Here is a 13,894-nt window from a genome sequence, read left to right as displayed (position 1 = left end):
GGATCATATGGGAGCTCAATTTCCAGTTTTTTGAGGAATCTCCATATTGTTTTCCAGAAGGGCTGGTCTAGACAGCATTCTCACCAGCAGTGAATGAGAATTCTTTCTGCCCAGCACTGATTGTTCTTGGTTTTGTGATGTTTGCTAATCTTTGTGGTGTGAGATAGTACCTCATTGTTTTTTAGATTTGCATCTCCCTGATTATACAGTGATGTGGAGCATTTTTTCCATGTGCCCTTTGGCCATTTATATTTTTTCTTTGAGAAAGTGTCTGTTCATTTCTTCTCCATTTTTTGCAGGGGTTAGGTGTTTTTTTACTTGTTAAGTTCTGTCAGTACTCTGCTGTTTCCTTTTGTTTTGCTTTGTTTGGGCCACACCCAGCGGCACTCAGGGGTTACTCCAGGCTCTGTGCTCAGAAATCAGTCCTGGCTTGGGACCATATGGAATGCTGGGGATCGAACCAGTGTCTGTCCTGGGTCAGCCATGTGTAGGGCAAATGCCCTACTGCTGTGCTACCACTCCTACCCCAAGTTCTATCAGTATATCTAAGATATACTTTTATCTGATAGATATTGGGTAAATAGTTTCTCCCATAGTTTCTCTTTGTATCCTAGTCACTATTTCTTTTGAGGTGCAGAAGCTTCTCAGTTTAATGTAATCCCATTTGTTTATCTGCACTTCCACTTGTTTGGAGAGTGCTGTTTCTTTCTTTAGGATGCCTTTAGTCTCAATGTCATGGAGTGGTTTATCTATGTGTTCTATATACTTTACAGTTCTGGGTTTGATATCAAGGCCCTTAATCCATTTGCAGTTGACCTTTGTGCATGGGGTTAGATGGAGGTCTGAGTTTGTTTTTTGCATGTGGCTGACCAGTCATTCCAACACCACTTGAAGAAGAAGCATTTCTTTCTTTTTTTTTTTTTTTATAAATTTATTTAAACACCTTAATTACATACATGATTGTGTTTGGGTTTCAGTCATGTAAAGAACACCACCCATCACCAGTGCAACATTCCCATCACCAATGTCCCAAGTCTCCCTTTGCCCCACCCGACCCCCGCCTGTACTCTAGACAGGCTCTCCATTTTCCTCATACATTCTCATTATTAGGACAGTTCAAAATGTAGTTATTTCCCTAACTAAACTCATCACTCTTTGTGGTGAGCTTCCTGAGGTGAGCTGGAACTTCCAGCTCTTTTCTCTATTGTGTCTGAAAATTATTACTACAAGGGTGTCTTTCATTTTTCTTAAAACCCATAGATGAGTGAGACCATTCTGCATTTTTCTCTCTCTCTCTGACTTATTTCACTCAGCATAATAGATTCCGTGTACATCCATGTATAGGAAAATTTCATGACTTCATCTCTCCTGACAGCTGCATAATATTCCATTGTGTATATGTACCACAGTTTCTTTAGCCATTCGTCTGTTGAAGGGCATCTTGGTTGTTTCCAGAGTCTTGCTATGGTAAATAGTGCTGCAATGAATATAGGTGTAAGGAAGGGGTTTTTGTATTGTATTTTTGTGTTCCTAGGGTATATTCCTAGGAGTGGTATAGCTGGATCGTATGGGAGCTCGATTTCCAGTTTTTGGAGGAATCTCCATATGGCTTTCCATAAAGGTTGAACTAGACGGCATTCCCACCAGCAGTGGATAAGAGTTCCTTTCTCTCCACATCCCCGCCAACACTGTTTATTCTCATTCTTTGTGATGTGTGCCATTCTCTGGGGTGTGAGGTGGTATCTCATCGTTGTTTTGATTTGCATCTCCCTGATGATTAGTGATGTGGAACATTTTTTCATGTGTCTTTTGGCCATGTGTATTTCTTCTTTGTCAAAGTGTCTGTTCATTTCTTCTCCCCATTTTTTGATGGGGTTAGATGTTTTTTTCTTGTAAAGTTCTGTCAGTGCCTTGTATATTTTGGAGATTAGCCCCTTATCTGATGGGTATTGGGTGAATAGTTTCTCCCACTCAGTGGGTGGCTCTTGTATCCTGGGCACTATTTCCTTTGAGGTGCAGAAGCTTCTCAACTTAATATATTCCCATCTGTTAATCTCTGCTTTCACTTGCTTGGAGAGTGCAGTTTCCCTTTCTATACACCAATAGTAATAAGGAAGAAATGGACATTAAGAAAAGAACCCCATTCACAATAGTGCCACACAAACTCAAATATCTTGGAATCAACTTGACTAAAAATGTGAAGGACCTATACAAAGAAAACTATAAAACTCTGCTCCAAGAAATAAGAGAGGACACGCGGAAATGGAAACGCATAACCTGCTCATGGATTGGCAGGATTAACATCATCAAAATGGCAATACTCCCCAAGGCATTATACAGATTTAATGCTATCCCTCTAAAGATACCCATGACATTCTTCAAAGAAGTGGATCAGGCACTTTTGAAATTCGTTTGGAGCAATAAACACCCTAGAATAGTTAAAGCAATCATTGGGAAAAAGAATATGGGAGGAATTACTTTCCCCAACTTTAAACTGTACTACAAAGCAATAGTTATCAAAACAGCATGGTATTGGAATAAGGACAGGCCCTCAGATCAGTGGAATAGGCTTGAATATTCAGAAAATGTTCCCCAGACATACAATCACCTAATTTTTTATAAAGGAGCAGGAAATCCTAAATGGAGCAGGAAAAGCCTCTTCAACAAGTGATGTTGGCACAACTGGATAGCCACTTGCAAAAAATTGAATTTAGACCCCCAGCTAACATCATGTACGAAGGTAAAATCCAAATGGATTAAATACCTCGATATCAGACCCAAAACCATAAGATATATTGAACAACACATAGGCAAAATTGCATGCTTTTTTAACGTCTTTTTTTTGGGGGGTGGGGGGAGGTTTGGTTTGGGCCACAACTGATGGTACTCAAGGGCTACTCCTGGCTCACCTTGGTACTTGAGGAGCTATGTGCTGCAAAATCTGTGCTCCAGCCTGCTAAACCATCTCCTCAACTCTGGTTCCTTTAAAATCTTAAGCTGAAAACAACTCTTAGCAGTTCAAAGGTATTGACTGGGTATTAGTTGCTTTGTTCTTTGTGTTCCATTGGTTTTGCGGCTACATCTGTGGTACTTACGGTCTGTTCCCAACTTGGTGCTTGAGGATTGCTCCCAGCAATGCTCCAGAACCATGAAGGACAGGTTATCTAATCTGTAACTCCTCCATACATTGGTGAACTTCCGTTTTCTTGATGAATCCCTTACATTTTCTATTACTAGGCACAACTCCAGATGTTCCGAGCTCAGTGGATGTTTGAACTTGCCCCAGGTGTGGGCACAAGCAATTTAGAAACTCGACCTGGCAGAGCAACAAGAGGCTCTTTACTGAAAGCAGCAGACAGCAAAGGAAAGCAAGAACTGGCAAAAGAAGAAAAGTTAAGTATTATGGACATTTTCTATAGATATCACTTTGGGGGGTGCATAACAACTTTCGTTGACATAATCATTAATATTGTATTGAATGAAGGAAATATATAGCTTATACAATTTTTCAAAATGTAGAAAATTTTTGCTGAGCATACCAGTTTATCCCTCACTGCTACTTCTGGGAACTTTGAATGATGTTCATGGTCTTATGTCCTGTCAGTGCACTGTCTTCTCTGTCTTTGGTGATTGATATATCCTCTACATTTACTTCGCCTGTAACAGACTGCTGCATCTAAATTTGTGAACCGAAGTCCAAAGGGATTTGAGTGGAGAGGGGGGTATAGGGATGGGGAGAATCTTTAAATGTTAACTTGTTTCCAAAGATCTTGCTATAGTATTTTGTTATATAATATATATATATATATATATATATATATATATATATATATATATTGTTGTTGTTGTTTTATATGTATTAATTTTTGTTTTGGGAGCCACACCTGGTGTGCTCAGGGGTTACTCCTGGTTCTGTGTTCAGAAATCACTCCTGGAAGGCTTGGGGGACCATATGGGATGTCAGGGATCAAAGCCAGGTTGGTCCGGCATGCAAAGCAAACCTCTACCACTGTGCTATCGCTCCAGCCCCAGTATTTTGTTATATTTTTATTTGGTTGTTGTAGATTATCTCAGCAGTGCTTATACATGGCTGGACATGGAGATTATTATGCTAAGTGAAATGAGTCAGAGGGAGAGATAAACAGAAAAATCTCATCTGTGAGATATAAGGGAAATAAAAGATAGTGTGGGGATGATATCCATAAAAAATAGATATGAGGATTAGCCACAAAGAATGGAGAGTGCAGTAGAGTAGAGAAGGGTCTACTATGAAAGTGATACTTGGAACTGATCATTTTGGATAGAACTGGGTACTGAAAGGGGATAAAGTGACATGCGTAGCACCCCTTTATTAACAGTAGTGCCAGCTACAGTGTCAAGAAAGATAAAGTGTGGGGCCGGGCGGTGGTGCTAAAGGTAAGGTGCCTGCCTTGCCTGCGCTAGCCTTGGACGGACCGCGGTTTGATCCCCCGGTGTCCCATATGGTCCCCCAAGCCAGGAGCAACTTCTGAGCACATAGCCAGGAGTAACCCCTGAGCGTTACCGGGTGTGGCCCAAAAAACCAAAAAAAAAAAAAAAAAAAAAAAAAGAAAGATAAAGTGAAGTAAAATGCCTGCTCCAGAGGCAGGCAGAGGAGGATTGGTGGGAAGAAAGAGGGCATTAGGGAGGATCAGAGGGGAAACTGGGGACATTGGTGACAGACAGAGTACACTGGTGAAGATTATCGTACATTGTATGACTAACTCAATCATGACCAACTTTATCTGTGGAAAAAAACTATTGTGAACAGTCTTTTAACTATGGTATTTAAGTTTAAAAAAAAAGCATGTACAGTTACATTTCCACTGAATCAATCCCTTACCTTGACACCAATGTTTGGTTAAATTTTTCGATTAAGATTGAATGTCTAGGGGCTGGAGAGATAGCATGGAGGTAGGGCATTTGCCTTGCATGCAGAAGGATGGTGGTTCAAATCCTGGCATCCTATATGGTCCCCGAGCCTGCCAGGAGCAATTTCTGAGCGTAGATCCAAGAGTAACCCCTGAGCGCTGCCAGGTGTGACCCAAAACCTAAACAAAAAACTAAAACAAAAAAAAAATGGGGTATGTGTTTGGACCACCTCCCATAATATTCAGGGCTTACTGCTGGCTTCTGGTGTTGCTCAAGGCACCATTGGGGTGCAAGGGATCAAATCCAGGTATGTCACATGCAAGGGAAGTGCCTAACTCGCTATACTCTCTCTCTAGCTCCTAAGAATTATAACTATTGTTTTTTACATTCTTTGTGGTAGTGAAATAGGTGCAGCACACTATTGCACTCACTTTTTTCCCTTTCTGTAGTCTGTTATCTCTACACCATTACACCCAAGTTTTTTTTTATAAGCAGTTTGTCATTGGAATAACTGACATTACCAAGATAAGGAAAATTGTTCTTATTTATTTATTTTAACTTTATTATTAATTTATTAATTTATTTGATTTTTGGGTCACACCCAGGAGCACTCAAGGATTACTCCTGGCTCTACGCTCAGAAATTGCTCCTGGCAGGCTCAGGGGACCATATGGGATGCCGGATTCGAACCACCTCCATGCTTTCTCTCCGGCCCCTCTTAGTTATTTCATATTTTCAATTTGACACAGTTTTAGACTCACAGGTACTGGGTATTCCTGTGTCCACTGGTGAAATCATGCATAAGTAGAGGGAGCAGTGAGGGATTTGAAAATAGACGTTGGTCCCACCCACAGTGCCTATTCAGTTTCCTAGTTCTACAAGCACTATTTTTTATGTGTATGCATCCAAAATTCTCTGCAATTTTTTTACATGTAGCTACCACCACAATCAAAATACTAGACTCTTCTACCACTACAAAACTCCCTCTTGCTATACTTGTTTTATAATTTTTTTTTGTTTTTTCGGGCCACACCCATTTGATGCTCAGGGGTTACTCCTGGCCAAATGCTCAGAAATTGCCCCTGGCTTGGGACCCGGGGAGGGGGGGGGGGTGGGGGATTGAACCGTGGTCCTTCCTTGGCTAGCGCTTGCAAAGCAGACACCTTACCTCTAGCGCCACCTTGCCGGCCCCTATAATTTTTATTATTTATTTTTTTGTTCTTTGTTTTTTTTTTGGGGTCACACCCGCAGCACTCAAGACTACTCCTGGCTCTACACACAGAAGTTGCCCCTGGCAGGCTCGGGGACCATATGGGATGCCCGGATGTGAACCATTGTCCTGCATGCAAGGCAAACGCCTTACCTCCATGCTATCTCTCTGGCCCTGTTTTATAATTTTTTAATTGAATCACTGTGAGATAAGCATATGATTGAGTTTCAGCCATATAATGTTCCAACACCCATTCCTTCACCAATGTACACTTCTCATCACCAGTGTCCCCAGTTTCCCTCCTGCATCCCTCCATCTCCAGCCTGCCCCAAGCCTGAGAGGGTATCAAGCATATTACTTTACCTCCTTTCATTTCTCTCATTGTCATAATGGTCCCTTTTTTAGGCTAACTGCACTCCCCACCTAACTCTGACAAGCTTCCTATTTATGGACCAATCTTCCTGGCCCCTCCTTTTTTTTTTTTTGGTTATCTTTGGGCTTCATAACTTTGCCAAATCCCATTCATGATCACTGGCAATTACTAGTTTGTTATTTGTTTCTATAATTTTTATATTGGTGTATAATGGAATCAATACAATGTGTATTTGAGATTAACTTTTTTGTTTGTTTGGTTTTGGGGCCACACCCAGTGTCGTTCAGAGGTTACTCCTGGCACTATGCTCAGAAATTGCTCTTGGCAAGCTGGGGGACCGTTTAGGATGCCGGGGATTGAATCTGGGTCCCTCCAGGGTGGCAGTTAGCAAAGCAAACTTCCTAACGCTGTACTATCACTCCGGCCCCTGAGATAACTTTTTATTTCTGTCTGAGTTTCCCAAGTTTTTGTGTATGAATAATTTCTCCCTTTTTATTGCTCAGTAGTGTTAAATGGTATGGATATGTCCAATTCATTTATGCAATGGTTGAAAGACAACTGGGTAATTTCTAAGTTGGGGCAATTAAGAATAGAGAGGTTAAAAGGGTTAGAGTGATAGTTCAGCAGGCCGTATGCCTTCTATACTGACCTGAATGTGATCCCCTGCACCCAGTATGATATTCCAAGCACCACAGAGGTGCAGAGCCAGTAATAAGCTGTAAACCACCCATAGATATAGCTGCAAAACAAACAAGAATATGTCAATAATGACATAGGTGCATAATGATATCTCGTGATTTTTGTGTTCCCTAGCGACTAATGAGATAAACTATCTTTTTATATGCTATTATTTATCTTTAAATCTTCTCTGAAATATCTTTGCTTTTATTGTTACACTTGGATAGTTTCCTTATATATTCAAAATACCAATCATTTGTTGAATCTGAGAAAATAAATACTTTATCTTATTTGGAAGTTTTCTTTGACATCTTAACCAAGTGCTTCAGAGAACAAAGGTTTTTAATTTGGGTGAGATCTGAATAATCACCTTTCCCATTTATGGGCTTTATTTTGAGTGTCTTGTATGAAAAACTCCACTTCATTCTCAGTATTTGACTTATTATATTTTTATCCTAAATAATTTTAAGTTCAAAGTCCTTTTTTACTATTAATTTTTTTATGTAAAATGAGAGATTTTGTTTGTTATTCAGTTTATGGAGGTCTTGGTTGTTTTAGTGCTATTTGTTGAAAGGTTGTCTGTACTCATGTAAACACAGAATTTCAAAAATAGTTTTCACTGTTATTTTGTAGGCTCGTGAACTCTTCCTAAAAGCAGTAGAAGAGGAACAAAATGGGGCTCTCTATGAAGGTAAAAACTCAAGGCTTGAATCATATCATAACAATACTGAATAATAGCTCTTTGTGACTGACCAGTTTCAAAAATTTTCCCCCTAGGATACATTTGATATAGAATGTCAGTCTCACTATTATGAAATTATTCTTTAAAAGAAATTAAATGGGTGAAGGTAGCTTCTTTAAGGAGCTAGAGCACGCGCTTTCCATGTGGGATGATATCCCTAGCATTTTGGGGGCTGAGTCCTGAGTAATGAACCAGGGCTGGGTGTGTTCCAAAAACAAACCAACATAAATATCCCTCTTCTTTCCAAAAAATATTTCTGGGAATTAGCATATTGGTATGATGAGCAAAGTAACCTTTTTTTATATGTAGGTTTTAGTATTTATTAGTTATTTTGGTGTTTTTTTTTTTGGGGGGGGTCACACCCGACAGCGCCCAGGGGTTACTCCTGGCTCTATGCTCAGAAATCACTCCTGGGGCTCGGGGACCATATGGGATACCGGGATTTGAACCATTGACCTTCTGCATGAAAGGCAAATGCCTTACCTCCATGCTATCTCTCCGGCCCCTATTGATTTGTTGTTAATTGACTTTTTTTGGTTTGGGGGGCTCAGCCCTCACACATTATAATTAGGGCTACTTTAAGACTGATGTTTAGGACATTTTCTCAGTGGTGTTTTGGGAACAGTGAAATGCTGAGAATAAACCCAGAAACTCCTATAGGCAAAAATGGTACTTCAACTTGTTCATTTATTTCTGACCCTATTCTTCATTATAAAGTCTCAGAAGAGATAGCTTATGGGCCAAGCGATAGCGTTTGCCTTGCATGTGGCCTACCCACATTCGATCCCCAAGCCTGTCAGGAGCCAGGAGTTACCCTGAGTAACTCAGGTTATCCCTGAATGCCACTGAGTGTAGCCCCAAAACAAGAAAAACAAAAAGGAAGAGATAGCTTAATTAATTGCATGCTTTGCATTCAAGAGGCCTGAATTCAATCTTCAGTGTTGTGTGGTTCCCTAATTACTGTCAGAAATGACCTTGATAGGAAATGTGCACTGGTGAAGGGTGGTATACATTCTATGACTGAAACTCAACCATAAACACTTTTGTAATTAAGGTGTTTAAATCAAGTAATTAATTTAAAAAGAAGAAATGACCCTGAGTGTTGCCTCATATGACTCCCAAACCCAAAGAAAGTTAAGAATTCTTGCGGCCAGAGCAGTGATGCAAATGGTACGGCATTTGTCTTGCATGCGCTGACCTAGGATGGACTGCAGTTTAATCTCCTGGCATCCCATATTTTTCCACAAGCCAGGAGCGATTTCTGAACGCATAGCCAGGAGTAACCCCTGAGTGTCACTGGGTGTGGCACAAAAACAAAAAAAGAAAGAAAGGCAGAGAGGGAGGGGGAAGAAGGAAGGAAGGAAGGAAGGAAGGAAGGAAGGAAGGAAGGAAGGAAGGAAGGAAGGAAGGAAGGAAGGAAGGGAGGGAGGGAGGGAGGGAGGGAGGGAGGGAGGGAGGGAGGAAGGGAGGAAGGAAAGAAGGAAGAAGGGAAGGAAGGAAGGAGGGAGGGAGGAAGGAGAGAGGGAGGGAGGAAGGAAGGAAGGAAGGAAGGAAGGAAGGAGGGAGGGAGGGAGGGAGGAAGGAAGGAAGGAAGGAAGGAAGGAAGGAAGGAAGGAAGGAAGGAAGGAAGGAAGGAAGGAAGGAAGGAAGGGAGGGAGGGAGGAAGGAAGGAAGAAGGAAGGATTTTTTTTTTAACGTAAGAATTCTTAACATTGGGCCCGGAGAGATAGCACAGCGGCATTTGCCTTGCAAGCAGCCGATCCAGGACCAAAGGTGGTTGGTTCGAATCCCGGTGTCCCATATGGTCCCCCGTGCCTGCCAGGAGCTATTTCTGAGCAGACAGCCAGGAGTAACCCCTGAGCATCGCCAGGTGTGGGCCAAAAACCAAAAAAAAAAGAATTCTTAACATTGCTTTTATCGTTTTTGTTTTTGTTGTTGTTCCTGGCTGTGCATTCAGGAATTACTCCTGATGTTGCTCAGGGGACCCTATGGGCTTCCAGGGATCAAACTTGGGTTGGCTGCATGCCACGCAAGCATCCCATCTACTGTACTATTGCTTTGGCCTCTGTTAATAATTTTAAAATTCAAATGTTCTTTTCCTAGGCAAAATTATTTTAGGGGAGGAGAATGTAAAAGGGTAGAGTAAGGATTGAGTACATGTTTTCTAAGCTATAATTTTAATTACACAAAATGAATGCCCTTTATTTCTTCCTTTCATGAATCCAACAAAAAATGCTTTAAGTGATGAAGCTTATTTACCATATTAACCCTGCAGTTTCAGCCTTTTTTTTTCTCTTGTAGTTAAGCTAATAATTAGGACTAGGAATAATGTTTGTGTTTGAATTATTTGGTTATCCATCCAAAATTACATGTTCAAATTTGCTACATTTATATGACATTTTTTTACTTTGAAATGTTAAAAAGGCCCAAGTGGTCAAATCCCTTCATAGTCTTCACTATTTTGTGATAATTCCATCTCCTCTTAGAGTACAAGAATTCACTTTGAGAAATAAAAAAGGACAGTATGTAGTATTGAATTGCATTTTTTTTTTCAAGGAGAGTGGAGGTGGGGCTAAGGTTGATGAGCTTACATTGGAAAAAACATGGCCAGAAAATTTACAGAAGACCTAACAGGTTTAAATAAGATGCAGTTTGACAAAAGAAAATTGGATTTGCAGAATTCATTTCAGAAGGTCTTCTTCTTTTGTTTTTGTTTTTGTTTTTGTTTTTGAGCCACACCCGGCAGTGCTCAGGGGTTACTCCTGGCTGTCTGCTCAGAAATAGCTCCTGGCAAGCACGGGGGGGGGGGGGGGGGGGGGGGGGGCATATGGGACACCGGGATTCGAACCAACCACCTTTGGTCCTGTATCGGCTGCTTGCATGGCAAACGCCGCTGTGCTATCTCTCCGGTCAGAATGTCTTCTTTTGATTCCATTCCTTCAGAATCATTTACTTTCCACAACTATTCTTGGAAATATTGGCTAACGTGTTTTTATTTGAACTTCAAACAACTGTTGCATTTTCAAAACCCGAAGAAAGACAACTACTTAAGATTCAACGTACATTAAGGTGTGGATAAGAAGATGAGAAAGACTGAAAGAGTAAAATATACAACATCTTAAGTTGCTATAGAACGACAGCTTTTAGAAAAAGGATGATTTCTGGGGCAAGCCTTGCGCACGCTAGCCTAGGACAGACCACGGTTTGATCCCCCAGCATCCCATGTGGTTACCCCAAGCCAGAAGCGATTTCTGAGCGCATAGCCAGGAATAATCCTTCATTGTCACTGGGTGTGGCCCAAAAACCAAAATCCAAAAAAAAAAGGATGATTTCTGAGTTTATAGTTTTTCAAGTAGTATATTTGTTCACTGAACTGCAGTTACATAGGAAAAAGGAATTTGGCTGTTAATATAAAGAAAATTTTTGAATTAAAACACAGTTAAGGGTAATCAAATGAAATGATAAAAAATAATTATGTGGTCATAGCTAATTTAGCTTTATTTCTTCTTTTAGCCATCAAGTTTTATCGTAGGGCCATGCAACTTGTACCTGACATAGAGTTCAAGATTACTTATACCCGGCCTCCAGATGGTGATGGCGTTGGAAACAGCTAGTGCGTATAATAATTTGATAGACAGTAATATGTAGAATTTGTTAAAGTTCTATGCCCTGTGTTTAACATGGTAAGAACATGGTGCTCATTCTGTTAAGTTATGTAGTCTTAAGTACAAAGATTTGTTTATAAAGTTGTAGGAATGTTAACTAGGGGAGTTTTAAGGTTAAAATATAGAAATATACATTTCAAACAAAAATCAAGTGTTGTAAAAAAAAAGTGTTGTAAAAGGTGTAAAAAGTATGTGTTTTAATAAAAAACAGTGATTATTGAAAGAAAATTAAAGCATACTTTAACTTTAAAATCCATTTACTTAGTTAAAATTGTTGGAGCTCTGTGCTAAAAGACTTGCTTTAAAGGCATGAAGGGAGACTCAACAGTTCTTTACCAGGCATTATAATGGTGACTAGAACCAAGTATATTTAACTCCTAGTCATTGCAGCTACCAAATAATAGACAGGGAATTTTTTTGTTTTGTTTTAAAAATAGTTAAGACTGAATCAAGTCAAGAGAGTGAGAGGGAATTTGGTGTTATTGGTTGAGTTTTGGGGGCACAGGGTGTTGACATTGGAGGTAGAAGCATTATGTGCCTGAAAAATCATTGTAAGTAACTATGGAAGTCATAATCTCTTAAAAAAAAAACTTTCTAAACCAATTATTTGGAAGTCTGTTTTGTAAAATATTTTTAAGGCTGCTAGTACATTTTTTAAACTATAAAAATAGTTGAAACTATTGGGGTTGAAGCCGTGGCTCAAGCGGTATGGCGTTTGTCTTGCACTTGGGTGACCTAGAATGGACTTCGGTTTGATCCCCCAGCATCCCATATGGTCCACAAGCCAGGAGCGATTTCTGAACATTACCAGGTGCCGCCCAAAAACGAAATAAATAAATAAATAAATAAATAAATATTTGAGGGGCCGGAGAGATAGCATGGAGGTAAGGCGTTTGCCTTTCATGCAGAAAGGTCATTGGTTCAAATCCCGGCGTCCTATATGGTCCCTCATGCCTGCCAGGAGCAATTTCTAAGCATGGAGCCAGGAGTAACCCCTGAACACTGCCGGGTGTGACCCAAAAACCACAAAAAAAAAAAAAAAAAGTTGAAACTATTAAAATGTTTGTTAGACCAAGTTGAAAAATGTAAATAATTGTTGTAAATGACTGATGAGTACTTGGTTTTTTTTTTCATGGATTGAAAGACTTATTAATAAAATTTTCATACTACCCTTTTGATCTCAGATTCCACAAAATCCCCATCAAAATAATCCAATTGGGAGTATTTTACAGAAATAGAAAGAGCAGGGCCCGGAGAGATAGCACAGTGGTGTTTGCCTTGCAAGCAGCCAATCCAGGACCAAAGGTGGTTGGTTCGAATCCCGGTGTCCCATATGGTTCCCCATGCCTGCCAGGAGCTATTTCTGAGCAGACAGCCAGGAGTAACCCCTGAGCACCGCCAGTTGTGACCCAAAAGCAAAACAAAACAAAAAAAAAAGAGCAATTCTAAAGTCAATGGAACCACAAAAATATTAGGAATTGACAAAATAAATTCAATCTTGAAAAATAACAAAACTGAATATAGCACACATACTAATTTCAACACATATTTCAAAGCTACAGTAATCACAATAATATCAAGGTATTAATACAGACCAATGAGACATAGGATAGTCAAGAAATAAATTCACATGTCTATTTTCAACAAGAGTGCCCATAATACACAATAGGGAAATGCCCATATTTGCAACAAATAATACTGGGAAAAAAACTATAGCCATATGCAAAGGAATAAAATTAAATCCTTGGGACCTGGGCAGTGGCATGGAGCAGTAAGGCAGATGCCTTGCCAGCACTAGCCTAGGACAGACTGTGGTTTGATTCCCAGGTGTCCCATATGGTCCCCCAAGCCAGGAGCCATTTCTGAGTGCATAGCCAAGAGTAACCCTGAAGCATCACCGGTGTGGCCCAAAAACCAAAAAAGAAAAGAATAAAATTAAACCCTTCTACCATAAACAGAAATCAATCCCAAGTGAATGAAGTAAATAAAAAATACAGCTTAAATTTGAGGAAAATACAGAAGAAAAGCCTCAGGACACGGATTTTGAAAACTATTTTATAAATATGGATCAGAAACATAGCCAATATAGACAAAAATAACCAAGTGCAACTCTATAAATCTAAAAATTTAGTGAAGCAGACTAATAACAAAAAGGGAAACCTATATAATGGGAGAACTATTTGTTAACCTTATACTTGAAGTTTTAATACTAAATAAAAGAAACATTAGAAAAAACTAAAAAATTTAAAAAGGACATGGGTAGACATTTGACTAAAATAGACATATAAATAAATAACAGGCATATGCCTAAATTACCAATACCACTAATAACTAAT

General features: G+C 39.7%; 1 protein-coding gene across 3 annotated transcripts in view; it reads left to right on the top strand.

Annotated features, from left to right (window-relative positions):
* FBXO9 (F-box protein 9) overlaps positions 1-13,894 on the top strand; it is a 505,156-nt gene that overhangs the window by 451,424 nt on the left and 39,838 nt on the right. For all 3 annotated transcript variants that reach the window (XM_049776907.1, XM_049776909.1, XM_049776908.1), the window contains 3 exons: positions 3,238-3,393; positions 7,785-7,842; positions 11,407-11,506. In XM_049776907.1, coding sequence (XP_049632864.1) covers positions 3,238-3,393; positions 7,785-7,842; positions 11,407-11,506 — 314 coding nt within the window. The remainder of the gene's footprint in view (positions 1-3,237; positions 3,394-7,784; positions 7,843-11,406; positions 11,507-13,894) is intronic.

The sequence above is a fragment of the Suncus etruscus genome, chromosome 7, assembly GCF_024139225.1.
Source record: "Suncus etruscus isolate mSunEtr1 chromosome 7, mSunEtr1.pri.cur, whole genome shotgun sequence".
NCBI classification, from domain to species: Eukaryota; Metazoa; Chordata; class Mammalia; order Eulipotyphla; family Soricidae; genus Suncus; species Suncus etruscus.
This window is presented reverse-complemented; position numbering and strand designations above follow the sequence as displayed.